This window comes from Carcharhinus amblyrhynchos, chromosome 23 (genome assembly GCF_965287045.1).
Source record: "Carcharhinus amblyrhynchos chromosome 23, sCarAmb.v2.hapA, whole genome shotgun sequence".
NCBI classification, from domain to species: domain Eukaryota; kingdom Metazoa; phylum Chordata; class Chondrichthyes; order Carcharhiniformes; family Carcharhinidae; genus Carcharhinus; species Carcharhinus amblyrhynchos.
The window spans coordinates 34,668,806-34,693,907 of record NC_137346.1 but is presented as its reverse complement, the minus strand read 5'-3'; the positions used below and the strand labels follow the sequence as shown (position 1 = coordinate 34,693,907).

General features: G+C 42.2%; 1 protein-coding gene across 5 annotated transcripts in view; it reads right to left on the bottom strand.

Annotated features, from left to right (window-relative positions):
• Positions 1-25,102, bottom strand: part of limk1a (LIM domain kinase 1a) — a 70,712-nt gene that overhangs the window by 27,174 nt on the left and 18,436 nt on the right. For 4 of the 5 annotated variants that reach the window (XM_080210390.1, XM_080210392.1, XM_080210394.1 and 1 more), the window contains 7 exons: positions 19,520-19,658; positions 18,822-18,931; positions 17,347-17,553; positions 14,544-14,649; positions 12,115-12,293; positions 8,805-8,979; positions 1,351-1,437 (listed from right to left, as the gene is read on the bottom strand). In XM_080210390.1, the coding sequence (XP_080066516.1) occupies positions 1,351-1,437; positions 8,805-8,979; positions 12,115-12,293; positions 14,544-14,649; positions 17,347-17,553; positions 18,822-18,931; positions 19,520-19,658 (1,003 nt within the window). Of the gene's footprint in view, positions 1-1,350; positions 1,438-8,804; positions 8,980-12,114; positions 12,294-14,543; positions 14,650-17,346; positions 17,554-18,821; positions 18,932-19,519; positions 19,659-20,672; positions 20,823-25,102 lie in introns of those variants that run through there. The other variant, XM_080210391.1, reaches the window with a different exon arrangement.

Here is a 25,102-nt window from a genome sequence, read left to right as displayed (position 1 = left end):
GTTACACAGCCCAGTGCGAGAACACAGGAGCCTCATCAGATAGCCCAGTGCGAGAACACAGGAGCCTCCCGTTACACAGCCCAGTGCGAGAACACAGGAGCCTCATCAGATAGCCCAGTGCGAGAACACAGGAGCCTCATTAGATAGCCCAGTGCAAGAACACAGGAGCCTCTCATTAGATAGCCCAGTGCGAGAACACAGGAGCTTCTCATTAGATAGCCCAGTGCGAGAACACAGGAGCCTCCTGTTACACAGCCCAGTGCGAGAATACGGGAGCCTCTCATTAGATAGCCCAGTGCGAGAACACGGGAGCCTCTCATTAGATAGCCCAGTGCGAGAACACAGGAGCCTCTCATTAGATAGCCCAGTGCAAGAACATGGGAGCCTCTCATTAGATAGCCCAGTGCGAGAACACAGGAGCCTCTCATTAGATAGCCCAGTGCAAGAACACAGGAGCCTCTCATTAGATAGCCCAGTGCAAGGACACAGGCGCCTCTCATTAGATAGCCCAGTGCGAGAACACAGGAGCCTCATTCGATAGCTCAGTGCGAGAACACGGGAGCCTCTCAGTAGATAGCCCAGTGCGAGAACACAGGAGCCTCCCGTTACACAGCCCAGTGCAAGAACACAGGAGCCTCTCATTAGATAGCCCAGTGCAAGAACACAGGAGCCTCATTAGATAGCCCAGTGCGAGAACACAGGAGCCTCTCATTAGATATCCCAGTGCAAGAACACAGGAGCCTCATTAGATAGCCCAGTGCGAGAACACAGGCGCCTCTCATTAGATAGCCCAGTGCGAGGACACAGGAGCCTCTCATTAGATAGCCCAGTATGACTACAAAAGAAAGTAGTTCTCTCAAAGCTCTTATTGTAGTTAGGATTTCTCTTATAAGGCAGCTTAGTGCTTGTTTCATCAAAAGACAGACAAAAGAATCAAAAGTATCAAGACAGGAAAATGCATTTAGCCCACTGCAAACTACATTGTAACCGTGATTATGTTATCCACTTAAGCCCTTCCATAAACGCACTGACCAGGTAGGGATGACTGACCTTCAGACATTTTCAATTCCTCATTATTTCACAAAATGTCCCTATTCAGTAGAAAACTGTTTTAGTTCATCATATGTTGGCCTCACAGAAGAGATACATGGTTGCTGTGAACTCATACTCCCATATCTACCACATCCAAATGGAGAAATGCTTCCTCTTTCACATCTTTACTCGCTATCAGTCAGACCAACAGTACATTAGTATCATCTCAGTAACATGAATGGTAACATTAAAATATTTAACCTTGTGAATAGTGTCACAGCAGAACATAAACACAGAAATGAAACTCTTACTACCAACCTCTTTCAGAAAGGTTCTTTGGGTTTCATCATCAAAGCGGATCAGTTCCTTCATTGCCATGACCTCTCCTGTCTCTCTGTGTGTCACCTGATCAGAAGGGAAAATAAAAAAGGGAGATGGATAGTGACTCCACAACTACAAAACAACCCTAACTGTGGATTCAATGACCAACCTGTGCACAGAAAAAAAAGGCATTGCAGGGCAAACAGAATTTAGAATTAAAAGGTTTATTTGGAGGTTGCAAATATTACTGAGCACAAGGCTGTTGTAAAATATATTGTAGCAGCCTGGTGGTCAGGTTACACACATATTGTATATGTTATATGTCCTGTGATGGTATAATGATTTGCATTTATAAAGTGCCCGGCACCTTTTTCATCCACCCCAAAATAGTGTAAATCACTGAAGCACTTTTGAAGTGAACTCACCATTGTAATGTAAGAAACGAGAGCCAATTTTTGTATAGCAATGTAATAAAAGCCATTTGGCCTTACAAGGCTGTTCTCTGACATTCAATGAGATCATGGCTGAACTGTGACCTAACTCTGTCTATTGCCTTCCTCTCAGGAATAAAAACCCAAGTAACAACTGATCTAGTATCAAATACTGTTTGTGGAAGACTGAGCCAAACTTAATTCTGGATAGAAGTGTTATCCAGTTTCATGCCAAAAAAAATCAAGACTATAATTGACCTCCATTCCCTAGACTTCTCAACCAGTGGAAATAGCTTCCATCAACCCTATCTATTTCCCTTAATATCTTGAAAACTTTGATCAAGTTACCATTTAGCCATCCAATTTCCAGGAAATGCAGCCCTGGTTCATATACCCCTCTCCTCAAAACAGTTAGAGTTCCAGCATTGTTCTGGAAAATTGGCACTGGCCAACCCCAACCTCCCCAGCTCCATAAGTTGTGGTGCTCTGAACTGCTTGGAGTGCTGCAGATACGGTCTGAATGGTTTTGGTATAAATAAGTGGATTACTCTTAGTTCCTGAGATACAATGACCAGCATTCCATTAGCCCTTTTGATTACTGTCTGTACCTGTTCAGGATCCAAAATAAACAGGTTATTTACTGGTTGGCACCACATGGATGTGTTGGTGCCACAACTATTTACAATCTATATTAATAATTTGTATGAAGGGACAGAGTAGCCAAATTTGCTAACGATACAAAGTTAGGTAGGAAAGTACAGACTCTGCAAAGGAGTATAGATTGGTTAAGGGAGTGGGCACAAATTAGGCAGATAGAAGTATAATGTGGGAAAATGGGAAGTTGTCCACTTGGGCAAGAAGACTAGGGCGACAGAATATTTAAAATGGAGAGGGGTACAGAATGCTGGAGGTACAGAGGGATCCGAGTGTCTTCATACGTGAATCATAAAGTTAGCAAAGAGGTATAATAAGCAATTAGAATGGCAAATAGAAACTTGGTCTTGATTTCAAGGTTGGGGGGGTGGGGGTGGTGTGGAGTACAAAACTAGGGAAGTTTTGCTATAATTGTAAAGAGCATTGGTAAGGTCACACAGAATATTACACACACTTATGGTCTCCTTACTTAAAGGTATTTGCATTAGAGGCAGTTCAGAGAAGGTTCATCAGATTGATTCTCATGAGTTGTCTCATGAGAAAAAGTTGAGCAAGTTGGGTGTATACTCGTTGGAGCTTAGAAGAACAAGATGCAATTTTAATGAATAGTATAAAGATTGAGGGGTCCTGACAAGGTAGATGCTGAAGTAAATGTCCCCCTCATGGGGCAATCTAAAACAAGGGGATAGTTTCAAAATAAGGGGTCTTCCATGTAAGACAAAGATGAGAGGAATTTCTTCCAAGACCGATTAAGCTGTGGAATTCTTTACTGCAGAGAGAAATGGAGTTTTGGTCATTGAATATATTCAAGGCCGAGTTGGACAAATCTTTGATTTACAAGGATCGTGGGGAGGAGGGAAGAGGCTGGAAAATGAACTTGACACCATGATCAGATCAGCCGTCATCTTTCTGAACGGCAGAACAAGCTGGAGAGGCCAAATGGCCTCCACTCCTGTTCCTGTTATTTGTTTTCTAACGTTCAGAATGTTTTAATGATACATGTACTAAATTCCCAAGTCTTTTCACATCTGTGCTGTTTCCAGCTTTTCAACACTTAGATTAGATCTAAAATAAATAGAACAGGGTCCCTAAGCGAATAACCTTACATTCGCCACAGTTTTATCCATGTGCTTAATCTTTGTAATTTTATTCTTCTAGAGTACTGCCTAGTTTTTGTCAGCAAACTTTGACATGTAGCTTTCTATCCCAAAGTAGTTAATGAATACAATTACTCTGGCTTCCCAGAGTTGGATTTGGGGTTAATAAAAGCACCTCCAACTTCAGCATAACTATCTTAAAAGGGCTAGAGTGAGCCGGCACGTGACTTGCCTGGCCTATCCTCATACTGGCACTCACCAATCTCCAGATGTTTCCTCATCCTATCCTTAATTATGCACTCTACTAATTGCTCATCTATATATGTTAGGCAAACTGATCTATAGTTCCCTGGTTTTCCTGCTCTCACTTTTCTTCAAAAGTAGAGTGACATGAACCATTTCCAAGCTAAAGGAATGATTCCTGAATCAAGTAAACTTTAGATGATTTTGGCTACAACAGCTGTAACATTTTCATCAACTTTCTTCAAGACCATTGTTCCTGAGGATTTTGATACTCCATCATGCCATTACGTTCATTCATTACTGTTATTTTGCTTCTTTTAGTTTTGATGAGTCTGATACTAGCTTTCTTGGGATGCCTGGCATGCTAGCATCTTCCTCAATGTAAATACTGACACAAATCAATTATTCAGCAAATCCATCACTGCCAAACTGGGTGATCACATTAATCAAACACTTCTTTTCCTAACACAATTGCAAAGGTTTTGTTTTGAATTGAATATTCCTCGCAACTTTGTTTTCATACTTCCTTCCTCTAGATGTCCTGTCTGTTTTACATCTTTCTTACACACCAGCATCTGTGCATTTTTCTTAGTTTTATGATGTCTATTACAACTTTAGATGGTTGTTTCTTTTGCCTTTTAAGGGATTACAAACTGGTTCTGTGTCAAATTAAATTCCTTTTTGAACACCACCCATTGGTTTGTTATTTTACCCGGTTTACTGCAGACATGCTCTGAAGTTAACCTTACCCAAATCAAAAATCTCCAACTGTTTCACACATTTCTCCCTTTCAAATACTTTTAAATAAATGTTCACACAGTATCAGTCTGTTTATTAAACCTGACTCAATCTAATATGAAATTGTCCACTTGTTTAGATGACAGCGTTCCAGAAATCAACTCTGGACAGTCAAGATATTCAATACTTTTCTACCATGCATTAATCTGTTTATCACAATCTACTATATGGCTGTTTCACATCTGCATTTATTAAATCTACCATTCACAGCTGCTACCAGGAAATCTGTATGAAATTCTCACCTTTGTCTTTGGTAGTACAGAGCTTGAGTGTTGCTGAAAAAAGACATTTTGTGGAAGCGTTTCCTCTTCCACTCATCAGGCCAATGGCAAAAATATCAATGTCAGAGGAAACAACAACTATATACTGTACAAGAGAGTACTGGTTGGTTGGCAGGTGAATTCTGATTCGTAGATTGCCATGAAGAATGCTCCAGTTAATGGTGACTCCGTGGCCAGAGTCTTACACTCCCCCTAACCCCTCCCCACACCCCAATTTTCCCACCAAGCCTGAATTCTTAGGTCTGCAGGCTGAAAGTGGGAAACAGACAAAATTCTCATCCTCTATCTTGGGCGGAAGGGTGGGGGAAGGGGAAGGCCTCGACTGCAATCCCGGGACTTTATTTCAGGCACAGCACTGGGGTATCTCTGTCAGCTATTGCAGCACTTTGCCAGATTGGGTCAGAAAGCTACTGGCCAATCTGAATGGCTGACAACTCTACAAGGCAGGAAATTTGAACATTTGAATTAGGAGGAGTCTTGGCCCCGAGCCTGGTCCGCCGCCATTCAGTAAGACCAGGCTGATCTGATTGTAACTTCAACCCCCATTCTCACCTATCCCAGTAACCTTTCACCCTCTCATTAATCAAAAATCTCTCTCGCTCTGCCTGAACAACATTCAAAGATTCTGCTTCCACTGTCTTTTGAGGAGAGTTCAAAAACTCACCACCCTCAAAAATAAATTCTCATCTCCCTCTTAAATGGGTGATGCTTTATTTTTATAACTCCGAGTTCTAGATTCTCTCACAAGCGGAGACATCCTCTCCACATCCACCCTGTCAAGACCCCTCAGGATCTTGCATGCTTCAAAGTTGGCGCTTACTCTTCTAATTTGCACATACATAACCAACCTTTCCTCAGGACAATCTGCCCATTCCTGGTATAAATAAAGCATCCTTGAACTGCTTCTAATGCATTTTGACCATTCCCTAAACAAGGAGGCCAATACTTACACAATGCTCCAAATGTTGTTACAACCAATACCCTGTAAAACTGAACCATAATCTCTCTATCTTTGAAATAAATTCTCCTAAAAATAAATGATAACACTATTAGCTTTTCTAATTATTTGCTCTACTCGTACACCAGCCGTTTTTAGTCCAAGAGCGGATGGAAATCCTGCCTGCTGCTAATCAGAGTCAAATTGAGTGTGAAATGACAGCGGACAGGCTGGGAGTCGAAGAAATGATTACCAAGCACTCACCATCCTGAAAATTTCAACCTATACATCAGTAAAAGCATTTCCTCCAATTTAAATCTGTTCCTTCTACTCTGTAAGTTATATAAAGAATAATTGAGTCACATGCCCCATATTGTCCTTCTACACGTCTCTTCATTCTCTCCCAATTTACTTGCATCTTAGTTTTCCCTTTACCTGTACAGCACAAAGCACAATTTCTGACTGTTACTCTACTTTCTTCCCTTTTGGTTATTTGCATGCAAGCTGCTCAAGTAAGGGTATAAAAGTAAGCCCAATCAGTTTAATCTCAGGGGTGGGAAAGCTTTGATTAACTATAATTTGGGACAAAATTAGTAGACACTTGGGCAAATCTGGGTTCATTAATAAAAACCAGCAAGCATACCATATTTAAGGAAATTGCTTGAGATTCTTTTGATGAGAAAAATATCACTGGTGTGGTGTTCATGCACTTCTAAAACCATTTGATAAGCTGCCACACAGCAGGCTTGTGAGCACACTGGAATAAAAGGGACAGTAGCAATATGGATATAAAATTGGCTGAGTGACAGAAAACAGTAGTAGTGAATGGGTGTTCTTCTGACTGGAGAAAGGTTTGTAGTGAAGTTCTCCAGGGTTCAGTGTGGGGACCTCTGCTCCTCCTGAAATATATAGATGGCCTAGGTATAGTACTAGTGTATATAGTACTATGGCAACATTTGCAAATGATACAAAACTTGGATATGAACACACGGAACCATAAAGTAGGTTAGTGTAGAACTTCAAAGGGACATAGACAGGTTAGTGGAAGTGGCAAATAATATTTAATGCAGAAAAGTGTGAAGTGATTTATTTTGGTAAGAAAATAGATAGACTATATAAAACAAAGCATACAATTAGAAACGGGATGCAGGGCAGGGACACCTAGGTACATAGGCATATACCATTGAGGGAGGCAGGACAGATTGACAATGTGGTTAATGAGGCATATGCTATCCGAGGCTTTATCAATAGAGGCAAGGGATAGACGATAAATCTGTATAAAACACCAGCTCAGCCTCATCTGGTGTATTGTGGCCAGTTCTGGGCAGTGCACTTTTCTGTATTCAAAAATCGAGGTGTCTGGATAGAGTAGATCCAATTGGTGAAAAGATCAAGCACCAAGGGACAGAGATTCAAGGTAATGGGTGAAAGAAGCAATAGTGACACAAAGAGAACTTTCTCATGTAGTGAGTGGTTAGGATCTGGAATATGCTGTCTGCAGGTGTTATAGAAACACAGTCACTGAGGCATTCCAAAAGGGAACTGGATTATTACTGAAAACAATTGCTGGGCTACTGTTAAAAGCGGGTGAGACGCATTAGGTGAAATGATCTTTCAGAGAGGGGACCAGCACAGTCTATGGGCAGAATCGTCCTCTGTGTGTTAACTATTCAATGACTGGATGATTATACTAACGTTTGTACATGAGCATTTCCCCCATTTAGTTGTTCAAAGCCCTTCTGACCATCCTATTTTTTCTTTCCACTGAAACCATTTGCTGTGTAGGTGAAATCTATCCCAGATGCATAGTTCCCTCCTGTCCAGTGTCATAGGAAAGGAAACCACTCTTTCCCACACCACTCCTTCAACTTCATGGTCACCAGCCTAATCTCCTTCTTTCTACACCAATTTCCACACGGCCTGACTAATAATCCAGAGATTTAAAAAACACAGGAAAACTGGGTTATAAAGTTTAGCTTAGCCCTTTCCCTATGTTACTGTTTCCAGTATGGATACCCCCCTCCAAAAAAGCCAATTCAAGATGTCCCAGACCCTCGCACTGGGTAGGCAACAAACCATGTGGGATTCTTGATCCTGCTTTACAGTCCCCTAGAAATTAAAACGTTGTGTGGCCCACATTCCCCAGCGTGCACTGGGGCACCAGCCGGGCCCACATTCCCCAGCGTGCACTGGGGCACCAGCCGGGCCCACATTCCCCAGCGTGCACTGGGGCACCAGCCTGGTCTATATTCTCCAGTCTCTGGAATGAGCCTGAACCCATAACTTTCTGATTCAGAAGCCATTGAGCCAAATGGACTAGAATATTGTCCATGTCCTATCTACCAACATTTCTGGCCATCTTCATCCCAGAGGATATACCATGCTATTAGATAAATACAATTAGAAGCAGTGGGCCATTTGCCCCGGTTAGCTGCTCTGCCATTTAACAAGATTGTGGCTGATCGGATTGGCCTCAACGACACTGCCCTGCCTATTCTAATAGCACTCAACCGTTTCGAACATATTCATTGAAACAGCCTCAACCATGGGGAGGAGCACCCCAAAGACTAACCACCGTCCAACTCTCCTCTTCTCAATCTTAAAATGGGACACCTCCCCTCGCCCCTGCCAAAAGATTATTTTTTATTCCTCAAATCCAAAGACACAACCTTTCTTCATGACCAAACCCTTCGTTCTAGGGATCAACCATGTGAATCTTCTCTGAACTGCTTCCAATGCAAATGCATCCCTCCTTTAGTAAAGGGACCAGAACAGAGAAAAATTAAAGGCAGAGAGACTGGTTATAATATTCTTCAGTAATCAAGTGGATAATGAAAAATAAATCACACTGAGTCAGAGGTTTATGCTGTCATCAACCCTTTCCCACATAGCTCCTTGATGGATAATACTCTCTTGGACTCAACATGCAACTGATGCTGACAGGAGCAGGATTAGTAAGTTGTCTTCAGAAAAATTCATCTCAAAGAAATATGACTTAGGAAAAGCATACCTTTATGGCTTGTCCAAAATAGCCCTTTCCCAACACTTCCCCATGGATCAGGTCAGAAGGGCGGAAGATTCGATGCATTTTAGAGGCAATCCGCAGAGATTCAGAGCGGCCCAAATCTTTCTTTTGGGAGGCAGGTGATCCAGTGCTTGGTGATTTGTCAATGCTACAGCTTCTCCTGGAGATGGATAGAGTGTGGCTGTTACAATAACTGATACAGAATGGCCCAATAAATCAGACTCTGAGTTTCCAGTCTGTGCTAACATTAAAATAACATTAATTATTGAGCAAACAGAAGGCTTAAGCCAACAGTGACAAAGTAACACAAACACATGGGAGTTACACATACTTGTTTGAAGCAAAGACAAAAGAGCAGGTCGGAGAGAGGGAAAGAGCAAATATGAAGGCAAATTGAACATAAGAAGTAGGAGCAGGAGTAGGCCACCTAGCCCCTCAAGCCTGCCCCGCCATTCAATAAGATCATGGCTGATCTGTCGTATCTCAGTTCCATATTCCCGCCCTCTCCCCATAACCCTTAATCCCCTTGCCTATCAAAAACCTATCAACCCACGTCTTAAATATATTTAGCGAGGCAGCCTCCACCACTTCAACGGGCAGAGAATTCCAGAGATTCACCACCCTTTGAGTGAAGAAGTTCTTCCTCAACCACGCCCCCCCCCCCCCCCCCCCCCCCTTAATCTTGAGGCTGTGCCCCCTAGTCCTACTGTCCTTTCTGACCGGGAAGAGCCTCTCCACCTCTATCCTATCCATCCCATTCATCATCTTATATGTCTCAATGAGATCTCCCCTCATTCTTCTAAACTCTAACGAGTACAAGCCTAGTTTATTCAGCCTCTCCTCATAGCTCAACCCCCTCAACTCCGGTATCAGCCTAGTGAACCTCCTCTGCACTCCCTCCAAGGCCAAAATATCCTTGTGTAAGTGCGGCGACCAAAACTGCACACAGTACTCCAGCTGCGGCCTCACCAGTGCCCTATACAGCCGCAGCAAGACCTCCCTACTTTTATATTCTATCCCCCTCGCTATGAAGGCCAGCATCCCATTAGCCTTCCTGACCACCTGCTGCACCTGCAGGCTGGGTTTTTGCGACTCATGCACAAGGACCCCCAGGTCCCTCTGCACTGTCGCCTGCTGAGAGTCAATTGCTGAGAGTCCAAAACGAATTGGGCAGTAATATTAAAATTCCGCACTATTAACTGGGATAAAAAGCTATAGAGGCTTTAGAATTCTTTGAAGAAAGTATCTCTCAAATACATTTTAAGATGGTAGGTTGTGGGCAGTTCTGGTCTTAGTTTTTGAAAATTAAGCTAGGCAGGTAGAAGGGACACCAGTAGCACCAGATTTTTATTGCAGTGATCATAATTCAGTTATATTTAATGTGGTTATGGAAAAGGACCTAGACAAACCAGGAAACTGATGAAAGTCAATTTTACTGATGCGATTGAATAAGTGGAGTAGAAGTAGCTACCCAAACCGAAATCGATGTCAAGAGAAGAAGACGGGTTTCAAGGGAGAGTGAGAGGGTGCTTATGGCAAATAAATGTTCCAGCAAAGAAAAAGTGTTGTATGCCCAAACCTAGACCACCCTCTGGACGTCAAAGGGCATAGTTTCAGAAAGGAATAAAAAGGGGAAGTTTTGCTGTCAGACATCTGGTCAATAATGCAATAAGAAGACAGGAACATAGGGAGTGTAGGGGTGAAATTAAAAAAGAAAATTTGAGGAATGAGAGGACATAAAGAAAAACTGAAAGATGCTTTATGATTGCATAATGAGCAAGGAGCTAACCAGAAAAAGTAGAGCCTACTAGACACAAAAAAGGTAACAAATGTGTGTAAAGGTAGAAGATGGTGCATAGTTATCAAGGAATATTTTGCAAAGGAAGGTGACAAATGCAGATATTGTAATTAAGGAGTATGAAGTAATAGATGGGATAAACATTGAGAGAGCATATTATAGGATTTAGCATCTTTGAAAATGGATAAATAGGCTGGCTCAGATGAAATGCATCCCACGCTGCTAATAGGAATAAGGAGTGAAGTAGTGATGACTTGACCATCATTCTCTGACCTTTCTGGTAACAGGCATGGTTCCCAAGCTCTGTGAATATTGTATCATTGTTTGAAAAGGGATAGACAGAGTAACAATAAAGCAGTTGGCCTAACCTCAGTGTGGGGCAAATTATTAGAACATCTCCGATAGAGAGTATGAATTGTCAGTTAGGAAGCACAAATAGATTTCGATCCAAAAGGTACAAAATAATAGTTAGGAAAGGCAAACAAGTCAATGAAGTACACAACAAATAGTAGGATACAAAGGAACACGATGCCCACAGATCCCTGAAGGTGGTGCCCCTTACCAGCCGAGGCACAGAATATAAAAGCAGGAGGTTATGCTGGAACTGTGTATAAAAATCTCTAATTAGACCATGGCTGTAGTACTACACACAGATCTCGTCGCCAAATTACAGAAAGAATGTGATCACACAAGGAAAGATACAAAGGGGAATGTAGAGTTTTAGCTGAGAACTGATTCTGTTCTCCAGTACAGAGAAGACATTTAATTGAGACATACAAATTTTGACACTGTGTTCTCACTGTATCTGTTCCTCTGTGTAATATCCAGTTCCTTTGCAAATGTAGCCACTGGATCTTTACCATCCGTCCTAACTATCAGAGTTGGAGACTCTATCCAACAACTCATTCAAAAACAAAATTCCTGTTTTTGTAATTATATCTACCAATTTACCATTATTAATGCCATGATAAAAAATACTGATAATTCCCAGGATCATGCTAGGAGGTTTTAGTCAAATTGGAATGTTAAGCATTTTAATTTCACTCAGTCAACACTACTAAAGTCTTCGGCTTTGACAAAAGGTCATCCAGATGTTGGCTCTATTCTCTCTTTACAGATGCTGTCAGATCTGTTGAGATTTTCCAACATTTTCAGTTTTTGTTTCAGATTCTAGCATCCGCAGTAATTTGCTATAAATCACAAAATAGGATAATTAACGCACTCATTTTATCTCTCCAACCTTACGGAAAAATGTCCATCTTTCACCTGATGCTTTTCCACGGCTAAGATTGAGAACTTAAAAAGGATTTAATTTCATTGTAATAGCAAGAATGATATCTTGTAAAAGAGTGTGCATTATTCAAAGAGCCAGCACAGGTACGACAGGCTAAATTAACTCCTCAGTGCTACGTTTGTGCGGCTTTAAAAATCATATTAAAGGATGGTGCAGGTTAAGAAATCAAGTGGACGTTGAGTACAAACAAGAACATTTCTTACTTGATGGGACGTTTTTTGATTGTGCTACCATCTCCATTTGGGGCAGTTGTTCTCTGTGGGCTGAAGATGTCTGACATAGGGCTGATGGTCTCCACTTGGTCGTCCAGCAATGCATCATGTGGATCATGCTCAATAGTTAACTGAAGTAAGCGACTGGTTTCCTGAATCAGGAGGTCAATCTGAGGAGGTCAAACATCAAAACAGTTCAGGATTCAAATGCAGCAAAACTTCTCACAAGACAAGATGTCGTGAAGAGGGATGTCAGGATCACTTTACAATTTATCACACCACTCTCCAGCTGTATTTGCCAGTATTACTCTCTTCACTGCTGTATGTACAAATTGGTGACATTTTGTTCTGTCCACACCTTCCTTTCCCAACTATGTAGGATTAGCTTATACCGCTTCGCCCACTTGGTGATCCCTCCCAAATATCTCTCTCACTATAATCTTAACTGTTTTATCCTGCTATTCCTCCACGCTATATAATGGTTAGTTTTCCATTCTTCCTTCAACATTAAATGAATCATTGCCTCCCCATGACTCCATCATTTCTAATTGACTTCTACCACTTCATACATGTTGTTGGCATCTCTGAATTATACCCTTACCCAAGAATCAGTATACAGCTCACATCACCCATTCCTGCTGCAATACACCCAACATTTCCCATTGAGATAGAAAGCAATCCAACTCTGTTCTCATCCTATTCTAATGCTGGTATTCAGATTCATGACTATATAAAACTGGCACTCCACTTCCATCCCTTCTATATATGTAGTTGGAATCACCAATCTGTTCCCACCAATTGTAGCTGATGGACTTGCTTGGTCCACTTTGTATGTCTGACATTATTGGTTTCTACATCCCCACAAAATGGATCTGATACTCAACTAAAATCTATGACCACATTTGCTTCATGATGGAGACCCTCTTTTGAACACAGCAATTCCCATTTTCACAGAAGTGTGAATGGAGTCAGGGGAAGTTCCGCCATTTAAAATCATTGGCTGCCTCCACTAAAATGGGATCTGAGTAGACTTGGAGTGTGAAGCCCAAAGGTTGCAGATTAGACCTGGTAAGGACAGGTCTAAACTCTGGTGGATAATTTGGATGGTCAGGTACCCCCTTGGAACTGGGCCAAGGATATCTTTGAGGGAGGACAGGTGTCCTTTGAGCTAGGTAAATGTAGGCATAAATGTGCTAATAAAGTGAATTAATTCATTACTGTTGAGCTCATTGCACATGTCAAGAGCATGTCAAAAGGCACAGTAAGAGTTCTCTAGAGTTTCAAAGAGTCAAAGGTAATCTCATTGAAATCTATAAAATATTTAAGAAGGGATACACAGAACAGATACAAGACGTTTCCTCTGGTTGGGGAGTCTAGGAACAATTTCAAAATAAGGTGGAAGCCAATTGGAATTAAGACGAGAAATCTTTTATTCAAACAGTTGTAAATCTTTGGAATTCTCTATCCGAGCGTGCTGTGGAAGCTCAGTCACCACGTAGAGATTGACAGATTTCTAAATGCCAATGACAAATGGGATATGGGATGGGTGGGTATTGTGGAAAAAAGAAATTGAGATAGATGAGCAGCCATGATCATACTGAATGGCACAGCAGGCTCAGTGACTTACTCCTGCTCTTATATCCTCAGTCACTTAAACATTCCGCTCTTTAAATCCTCAGAAAAAAAGATTTACAATGTTAACAAAGCTTGCTATTGCACAGTTGATTGGCATTTGCCCAAGGGATTCTATTACTGATTGATTTCACAACTGTCCATTATCACAGTAGAGTGTCTGCCATTTCACAGCTTGACTGAGAGCTACAAATGGTTTAGACTCTACCAAAATGGGACCATGAATTCTAGTTCTTGTTGATTAATGGATTGTGCAATTGAATGAAATGCTTATTGTTATGAGGCTTTACTTAGCTGAAGAAATGTAAATACAGTAAATGGGTTTTTATGAATGAATGTTTCATTCAATATGGTGAATCATCTTTGCCTGGATCCTGAGATCTGCCCAGTCTTCTTCCAGACCTGGCAGTCTCCTCAGTTCTTCCAGAATCGCCTGTCCCATCTTCTAATCCAGCTCCAAAATGTAGGTCAAAAATCCACCATCTGGGCATCCATTTTTAAAGGTCAGGTTCTCAGAGCCAGGAATTCTCCCACCTCTGCTCACCCAACCCAGCTTGTGGACAAAATTCCTGGCTTATGTTTCTCCCCCAATATTTAAAGTTGGCTTTTCCTAGTCTCCCTTACCCATTTCTATAGCTAGCATCTTCCCTTTTTTCTCACAGAGGCATTTAATTATGGACAGTTTCATTTAATAGTCTCACATTCAGTTTAAATGGCTGGAGTCTGAGTAAGTGTGAATTAGGATAACGAAGGAGAAAGATAGTGTAACTGACTGATTGAGTGCTTACCTCATCCAGAGGCACGTTCCTGATTGGTGTTCCATTGATTTCCAGGATCCTATCACCAACATGGATGGAGTTTTTCACATCTGGACTGATGCAGTCCGCATCGACTCTACAACAAAAGGCATTACAATTAGGACCTACTGATAGGAGGGAACAAGATTATTCTTGACTGGATCACTGAAACCTGCAAGGTTTTGATCAAGTCCCTCAATAATTAGTTATGTCCATTGGAGGCACATGGAGTCTACCCAATTATGTAGGCAGAAACAAAAAAAATCTTCTCTGAATGGGCCACACAAATCTTCAAAAATATATTTCAATTAACATTAATTGTAATGATTATAGAAGCCAGTCTTCAGGATGCATTAGATCAACCACATGCTATATAAAAAGTAAACTAAACCTGAACCAATAAGAGATAAGCACTATATCACATTGGGAAATACACTGGCCAGGTTTTTAATCCCCTTGATGAGAAATGAAACCAAGGGAATCAAATAACTTACTGTGGCAATGGACACCAACACCAAGTTAATGCATTGGACCATATCCCCATTTATCAGTATTTCCAACCACTAAGTATGACTGGTGGCCAATGTTCCTGTAAGCTGTGCATGTACAGCTGCAGATCAACTTGAAAGTAACTACACAAGCTTCTTCCAGATAGTGAAGGGACTGTACATTGAAAAAGTGTGCACAATGAGATTTTAAAAGCAACGTTCATTGAATCCCAATTGTTACAGCACAACGGACAGCCATTCAGCCCATCATGTCTGTGCCAGCCCTCTGAAATGAGCAATTCGCTTAGTGCTTTTCCCTTACCTTCTCTTCATAACCCTGCACATTCTTCCTTTACAAATTATAATCTTGGATGCCTCGATTGATTCTACACCCTCAGGCAAGACATTCCAGGTGCCAACTTGTCACACATGGAAAGATTTCCCACCCATTGTTTCTGTTGCCAATTACCTAAAATCCATGCCCTCTGCCTCTGGGCCCTTCTACCAATGGGAAGTTTTCCCCTCCATCTACTCTATTCAGGATCCTTATGGTTTTGAGTGCCTCTATAGAACCTCTTCTCAACTTTCTTTTCTCAAAGAAAAAAAACAGACCCACCTTCTCCAACTTCCTACATAATTAATCTTCCTCGTCCCTGAACTCATTCTCTCACTCTTATAATAAAACAGTGGTACTAACCATTCGAACAGACTTTCCTCCATATATAGTTGGCATCTGCTTCAGTACTTAGTTTTTTTTTTAAGATTATACATGATCGACACCTCCCATCTCTCAGTTGTGATTTTGGGATTATGGGGAGAAGGTAAGCAAGAGTTTAACATGTCAGAATTTGTATGTCTTGCTGAGTCCATTAACAATTGGCCATTCCTGCCTTCATTGATCAACTGCTGCAAATAATTTTCTGACAGCATTGTTACACTCTGGGCATCACTGAATAAAACCAAACAAATCAAACACAAGCCACATTAATGTCATGGCTACCAGATAAGTACACTCTGCAGCCACACTTTACTGATGGTGGAGGGAAGTTTGTATTTAAGCCAATGGTTGGAGTGTCAATCAAGTGGCTGCTTTTTTGTCAGCCAGTGGCTCATGTTTTGTGTTCCCAAAGCCTCTATAAGAGGGAAAAGTGAGGAGCGATGAAATTCTTTCTGCTTGCTTAGAGCTTCAGCAACACCAAGAAGTTTGACACAATTTAGGACAAAATCCTGGGATCGACAACATTTGTAAAAGCATTTTCACCATGTGGGCCGCAACGGTTCAAGAAAGGCCACCATTTTTACCTCAAAGCCAAATAGGGATGGGCAATAAATGCCAGACTTTCTAGTAAAACTCACCAGAAAAGTGAGGAAAAAGCTACTTATCTTCTGATTTTCTTCCGCCAATATTTTGATAGAAAGGTGGCCAAGATAATAAAGGGTGGAGTCAAGCAGCAGCTAATTTACAGAAAATTTCAACAATTAACTACATAAATAGTCTTGAAATATAGTTGGACCACTTTCTGCATGAGTACTACTAAACAACGCTCTATAAGAGAGAGCTGGATCCGCATCCAAATGTTTCCCAGCTGTGATTCAGATGTCCCAGGAGTATCCGTATGGAAAGAAAAAAATCAGGAAGTTCAGCAACCAAAAAGAAAACAAAACAGAGACACAGATATTGGGATGTGTGAATCTAATGTTAAAACTAGATTTCCATCCCTTCCCAGGCAAATCTTTTGCATTTAGGGCATAATACTGCTGTCACCATCCCAGCAATACAGACCACTCAGCTGACCTTTATCAGCGCAAATCACCAACTAGAATATACACAAAATCTCAACACTGCAGAAATCCCTGCAGTCGATCAGTTACTGGCACTATACTTTCTCTCAGCTTCAGCCAGAACCAGCTGTGTTACCAAAACTTCCCTGGCGTCCAGATGTTTGGCATTAAACATGCTGAATATGCTTCCAATTTGCGGAGACAATGTGATTAAATCTGAAGTTAAGCTGTTATTAATTAGGTACCATAATTGCTGGCTCTGCCTTTTGCTGCGCATTTGATAATGTTCACCTCACAACATGTACCACATTCCCAGGGTTACCCCAGAACCAATGCTGCAGGCAACCGTGATACCCATTTTGAGCTACACGTTCAAGTTGCTCAGATTCCCCCTACCATATCAACTGAGGCAAAGGTCATTGGTTGGAGAATACCTGCAAAGTGCAGGTATCCATCGACACCTCCACCCACCATGTTGGGCGGTAACAATCTCTTCCCCATTATAACCATCATTCTCAACTTACTCCTTCACCCGCACGGTGTGCACATGTTCTGAAGAGGAACTCCTGGGACTGCAGGGCTGATCGATAGACACAGAGAGGCCTCGCTTTCCCTCCGTGGAGGCTGGGATTGAAACCAATGTCACAGTGTGTGGGATCTGAGGGCAGGGAGAGGCTGGGAGAATCTGTTCAATCACAGGCGTGACTATCGTCTGATAATAGCAGCAGCCACTGCAGGAAACACAAGCAGGTAAAATGCATAAATATAAAACAGCAACAAAGATTGTTACCAAACTCTGTTAAAGATCTAAAATTTGCACCTTTGAGATACTAGGCTTCACATTAGATTGCCCTACATTCATTACCTAATCTGTGCTAAGACAATTAATCTCTATTTGGGGAAGGGGAAGGGGGAGAAAAATCTCCTGTTGCAGCTCCTTGCAGAGGCAAAAACAGGCTAGAATGGATAGGTTAGCTATGAGGCCTTTTGTGGTCGACTAACAAGAGGTGGAGAGGGAGAAAACTAGCAACAAGGAATGCTGAGGTGCCTCGAGCACTGCTTACTATATCCAAGCTGCTTCCACGCTGATCCTCTCAATGTGGTCATGATGTGGGTATGCCGGCGTTGGACTGGCGTAAACACAGTAAAAAGTCTGACAACACCAGGTTTTGCTCTGTCTGAGGCCAGAACTCTCCATTCACCTGACGAAGAGGGAAGCCTCGAAAGCTTGTGAGTCTATTATCAAATAAATCGGTTGGACTAAAACCTGGTGTTGTCAGACTTTTTACTCCTCTCAATGTAATCAGAGAAAATAGTTCCTCCTGCTCTACAGCAATTAGAAAAATAGGCAAGAACCATAGAATAATTTGAACAGGTTTCAATTTATGGACAGAGGACCTGGAACAAATTGCACGCATGGAGACATTATCAGTACAACACAAGCCATACAGGAACCACACAGTGTCAGATTTCGGCACATTATGGAAATGTTCAGTGCATCAAGAATTATTTAACACTAAAATGTGTAACTTATCTTCCTTACAATAGTGAAAACCTCAGATTGGCTCATAGATTCCCTCCAGTGCAGAAGGAGGCCATTTGGCCCATTGAGCCTGTGCTGATAACAATCCCACCCAGGCCCTATCCCTGTAACACCACCATTTACTCTGCTAATTTCCCTGACACTAAGGGGCAATTTAGCACGGCCAATCAACTCAACCCGCACGTCTTTGGACTGTGGAAGGAAACCCATACAGACACAGGGAGAACATGTAAACTCCACACAGACAGACAGTCACCTGAGGCTGGAATTGAACACAGGTCCCTGGCTCCTTAGGTAGCTAACAAAATACCCAAACTACTGCAGTAGCACAAATATAAGCGAACTAGTTTAAAATCACAAAACTCAAAAGAATTAACCCCATCAACAGCTTATCATGTAATACTAAATACAATGGAGACTTAGCTTAGGTATCTGGCCTCCACATTCTTTTCTTACCAATAGAGCTTGGAGCGTTCTACCAATGCATACGTGTCTCCGTCACCAATAAATGCACCGCACTTGAGGCACACAAAGCATTCTGGGTGGTACTTGTGTTCTCCAGCCACCTAGAAGATTAACAAGCAAAGATTCACACAGTGTAGAGTAACACACCCAGCTGATTAATGTGGCACTGCCAAGGATAACTGGAAGTGATGTTGGGAGTTGAGGTGCTTACTTTCCTGGAACACATTATGTTGATAGAATGATTGAACTATAGTTTAACTGTGCATTCTAGCACCGTCCAACGTTATATTGTGTTAGAAGGGCTAGAACAGGGCACAGTTCACACAGACAGTGTCTTTAATCTGCATCCTTTCTTGAAATCCCCCCCATCCCAGATCAGCCGGGGGAGGGTGGGGGGGGGGGGGGGGGGGGAGGCGTAAGTAATTTCTGCCCAGCGATTACATCAGTCATTCCATGTGCATCTGCGTAAGAATGGAATTCAACTAACTGCACTCCAGCTTCACAACCTCAGAACTGCACTGGGTTTGTATCAGCAGTTAGATACGGCACTCTGAGTTTGTTCATATCTGCCAAAGCAGACATGACAATTATCCCACAAATTCATGCAAGATGTCCTTATTTAAGGAGGGTATTTTAGAAAACACATGCAATCCATTACAGCCTCACCATTCTTCATGCAGACCACTTACCATGATCAGCCCTTTGGTGATGCGCTCACAGCAGCCATGGCATAGTTCCCCAAAACGGGCCCAGTAATCCTTTTTACAATACAGCCGACCTTCCTTCTCATAATACCAGTGAGAGAGTGAAATGTTACACTCACAGCACCTGTACAGACAGAGACAGGGAATTAGCCAGGTTACTTGTCTGAGCTGCCGCTTTTCCATCAGGTACTGAGTTCAGTGCCACTCACTCTCATACTCCAGCATCTGTCCAGTTATAAATCCAAATAAAATTAAACACATCAAACAGCACCTCAGTTAAATAGCACGTGAATGCATTTACAACATATAATTCAAGGTGGCACCAATTCACCACCACATCCAAGGGCAACAAATGTGAGCCTTGCCAGCGATGCCCACATTACAAAATGGACAGGTGTGAACAGGTCGAGTGATCTCAGGCACCAAGCAAGTTCTGAAGGAATGAACTGACATGAATCTTTGAGCATCTGACCAACATGACAAATCTGCCAGACATCCGAGTGTCCATGACTTGGATTATAGTGCAAGTTACAACATGAAAGGGTTGCAATTTCAGACGTTGCTTCATCAGCATGCAGAGGGTGCAGAAGGCCCCTGTGCAATTCAATGCTAAACAGAGGGGAGGGTGCTGTTCATCGCTAATCTTTAAACTGGGAACAGTCGCTAATGCCTGACCTGGAGAGCTTCCTGCTGCAAAGATTGTAAAGAATGGTGAAAATTAACACCTCATTCTTACCAGTCCTTTTCAGCTGGACACTCGAGTCTTTAAAGTGAAGTAGCCAGAATTTTAAGGTATAAATCAGATGCCTAACCCTGATTTTAAAAGCAAAATGCTTTTCGACTTTTACTAGAGCCCTTTCAATGACCACAATAATCATGCAGCCAATTAAAGTTTCTTATTGTCAGGGCACAATCCAGGACCTCCCCTACTGCTTCTGATCTTGCCCCTCCCTCCACAAGCATCAATCACTATAGCAGCATCTTGGATAGTTAAACATCCCACGCAAGGAATATCAGTCAAAGGATCTGGGATTAGTAGAAAGATTCGGCAGTCAGACAATGAATACTGCAGGGTTTAAATGTGCTCCTCCGCAGCCAGACAAGAATAATAAGGCACTTGTGCATCCATTCCTCCCACCTCTTATACGACAGAGAGCAGGGTCCCAGCCACCAGGCTAAGGAAGCGACATTATTCAGGGTTAATTTCATCGAAGCTTCAGAAGAAATTGGATCTGTCAAAGATGGGAATAAAGCACAGCTCTGACCCATGACCTCTGGACCAACTGGCGTCTTGGAGGTCAATGCAGTGATTACCCCTTCCCTCTCTGTCTGCAGTCAGCAGTACCTGCTGGCCAACTATGAGCGCATCCGGAGTTAGAGAGAATAGCTCGGAAAAGAAACTGGCACAAGCAGCCAATCTTCTCTGGCTGCAGGCACAGTGGCAAGGACTGTAAAGTTTCCATCTCTTTTTTAAAAGAGAAAGGGATAATGTGGGTAATTACAGGCCAATCAGCCAAACCACAGTGCTGGGAAAAATAACAGGGAAAACTTTGAGAGGCAGTGTGACACAGATTAAACAAGCAGGATCAGCACGCATTTAAGGGAAAGGTTATGCCTGCCTAACTCAACTGAACTTTGGGGTAACAAGGCAGGCTGAGGGCAGCACATTTGAATAGTCTACCACGGTTTTAAAACAGGACATTTAACCTTACCCCAGAATGTTCAGAATAGCAAGAGGCCAATAATTACAGAGGTAATTATTCCAGCCATACCAGTCTAAAGGGAAGTAACAAATTGGATCAAAACTGGCTCAGTGACAAAAAGCAAAAGGTAATTGTCGACAGGCGTTTTTGTGACTGGAAAGCAGTTTCCAGTGACATTTTCCAGGACTCAGTACAAGATCCAGTGCTTTTTGTAATATTGATATACTATATATCTAATAGCAAGTTAGACTTAAATGGAAAACAGCATGATTAAGAAGTCTGCAAGCAATCCAAAAATTGATAGTGCAGAAACTGTAGACTGGAAGAAGTTATCAATGGATTGATCAGATGGGCAGAAAACTAGCAACTAGAATATAATGTGGAGAAGTGAAAGACATCACACTTGGGGAGGGGATACACAATGTATGGCAGGATTGAGAGGAGTGTGGAGGAAGAGGGGGACCTTGGAATATATGTCTACAGATCCTTGAAGGTAACAGGTCAGGTCGATGAGATGTGACAGTTAAGATGGCACAAAGGATACTTTCCTTTATTGACCAGGGACACACAATACACTTATAGGGAGGTTATGCTGGAGCCGTATCAAACACTAATTATATCACAACTGGAGTACTGCACAGTACTAGCCAATGTACTTGAAGAATGTGATCAGGCTAGGAAGGGTATAGAGGAGAATTACAAGGACGCTACTGCGAATATAGAATTTTACTGCAAGTAAAGACTGGGGTCATGCTTTTTTGGAAACAGGGAAGAAGCTGAGGGGATATTAAGTTTTATAAAGAGGGGCCTAGATAGAATTGACCCATTTCCTTTAGCAGAAAGATGAATAACCAGAGGGCATAGATTTAAAGTAATTGGCAGGAGGGATTAGAGGGCAGTTGTGGAGAAATGATTTAGGAGACTGGAACTCACTGCCTGAAAAGGGTGGGAGGGGAAAAAGGCCACAATACATTTAAAGAAAAATAATTGAATTAAGCCAGATAGCTTTTCTTGGCTGGCACTGACACAATGAGCCAAATGAACCCAAGAACTAGGAGCAGGAGTAGGCCATCTGGCCCCTTGAGCCTGCTCCGCCATTCAATAAGATCATGGCTGACCTTTTCGTGGATTCACCTCCACTTACCCACCCGCTCACCATAACTCTTAATCCCTTTACTGTTCAAGAATTTCTCTTTGCCTTAAAGACAGTCAATAAGGTAGCTTCAACTGTTTCACTGAGCAGGGAATTTCATAGATTCACAGCCTTTTGAGTGAAGATCCTTGTGTGCTGTATATTTTCTCTGTTTCAGACAGAGTCCCAAGCACAAAGTGCAACCTGGCCTCTAGTCACTGCTTTGTCAGTAGGTGAAATAAATGATCAGGTGTTTTTAGTATTTCTAGTAACAGCTCGGAGAACTTCCAGTTTTAAAAATAGAAATGTTCTTTCACTTGAATGATTCCTGTGAAACCACAGGTGGACGGTCCTGGCACCATTTTGTCATGGAGGGCGTGGAAGTTCTGTCAATCTCCTGACAGCAATCTACACTGTCATTGGCTGTTACCAATTCTGCAGCTTTTGGAGAAATTCCCTCAAAACACAGCCTGTAGCGGCGTATTCAACAACAGATTGCCCCTCACAAGAGAGGCAATATAAAGAGACTGGTATGGCTGTAATAATTACCTTAGTGAAATCACTTAGTCAGTACATTGGTCTGGGTTTTAACTTGTGATTTCCCAAAAAAAAGACACAACCTCCTGCCTCATAATTCCAGCGAAATCCTCCCCAACTATTCAGGAAGCTAAGTGCTGGTCAAATACAGGACAGTGCAACTATCAATGGCCTTCACTTCCAATGTTCAGTACAATTCGCATCCAATAGCACCATCATCACTGAATCCACTGCTATCAACATCCAGAGGATTACCATGAACCAGAAACTCAACTGGACCAGCCACGTAAATACTACAAAAACAAGTGAAAGTTTCAGAATTTTGCAGTGAGTAACTCACCTCTTCACTTCCCAAACCTGTCCACCATCTATAAGGTACATGTCAGGAGCATGATGGAATACTACACACCAAGAAACTCAACACCATCTGAAGAAAAGCAACCCGCTTGTTTGGCACCCCATCCACCACCTGAAATAGTCACACACTTCTCCAACTGGCATGTAGTGGCAGCACTGTATCATCTGCAAGATGCATTGCAGCAACTCGCCAAGATTTCTTCAATGGCATCTTCCAAACCTGCCACCTCTATCATCGAGAAGGACAAGGGTGTCAGATGCATGGGAATACCGCCACTTGCAAGTTCCCCTCCATCATTCTTGCTCTCAAAGTAGTGATTGCCTCATAGAATTTGTAGCCCACTGTTTTTAGGTGTAATGATTTGAAGAAGATCTTGTCAACTCAGACTTCAATATGGTATCAGCCCCCTGCCACTCATTGGAGCAGGTTCCTCATACACTGCCCATTCTGTAGAGGGGCCTCTCACTGTCTTTTTTCAGGCAGGCTCCAATAGTCCAATTTCTGGTCTCAATGTTTGAAAACACAATGCCTCTCAAGTGAAACTCCTGGAGCCCCTCCTCAAATAGCACTGTATGTCTACACCACGTAGGTTCCAGTGCTTCAAGGCGGCAGATGGGTGCCATCTTCTCAACAGCAATTAGTGATGGGCAATAAATGCTGACCTTTCTGTACTGGTCACATTCCATGAAGAAAAATAAATTCACTTGAAGAAAGTCAATAGACAGCAACTGAACCTAAATTAAAAAATACAGCAGGCATTTCAATCACCAAGTTACAAATGGAACTAGCCAATGCACTAAAGACCAGCTGCGATAGGTCTGCAGACTAATGTAGGAAAGGGGCCTTAAACTGAGCCTACATTCACGTTGAAAAAATTGCTGAAAGTCCAAAAAAGACTTTCATTCCCCATAATTACTGGCAACCATCTGAACCTGGGAGACAAAACTTGACTGAAGACAGTAGGCTACATATTCTTCTGAGATTTAAGAAAGTATCTTCTGCGTGACAGCGAGCTGTAACTTTGTGTAGTGATGACAAACTACCTCATGGCCAGTGTGTTCAACATTGCAGATAGGTGGGAATACCTGGGATGCAGAGGTTAGGCCCTCAGAACAGGAGTATGCTCAGAGACTGCACTACAAGCATTGAGACCAGAAATTGGACTATTGGAGCCTGCCTGAAAAAAGACAGTGAGAGGCCCCTCGACAGAATGGGCAGTGTATGAGGAACCTGCTCCAGTGAGTGGCAGGGGGCTGATACCATATTGAAGTCTGAGTTGACAACATCTTCTTCAAATCATTACACCTAAAAACCAGCGGGTACAAATTCTATGAGGCAATCACTATTTTGAGAGCGAGAATGATGGTATAATAACAAAAACAGCATATTTAACACAACTCGAGTACAAAAAAAATCCCAAAGCACTTCACCAAATGAGGAAACAGGCATTGAGCCAAGACAAAATATAAGGAAGAGAAACTCTGGTCAAAAGGGGCCTTAATGCAGGAGGATGCGACAGAGTTTAGGGAAGACATGAGTTCTTGGTAGTTAAATGCACAGTCACCCACTTTGGAGTAAAGGCCAAGAGTGTATGCACCTGATAGCAAAATCAGTAAAGGGGAGAGTTTAGCGAAGATAATTTTGTACGGCTGGATGAAGTTAGAAAGACATGTTTAAATACAAGATTGGAATTTTAAATCTGAAGACCTGGGGCAAAACATAGGTTAACAAGGGCAGAGACAAGGAGGATCTACAAGCAGATGGTCCATGGGCTGTAGAGATTTAGGAAGTATCATTTACGGTGGGTGGGAGGCTGTGACAAAAAGGTGGAATAAGAT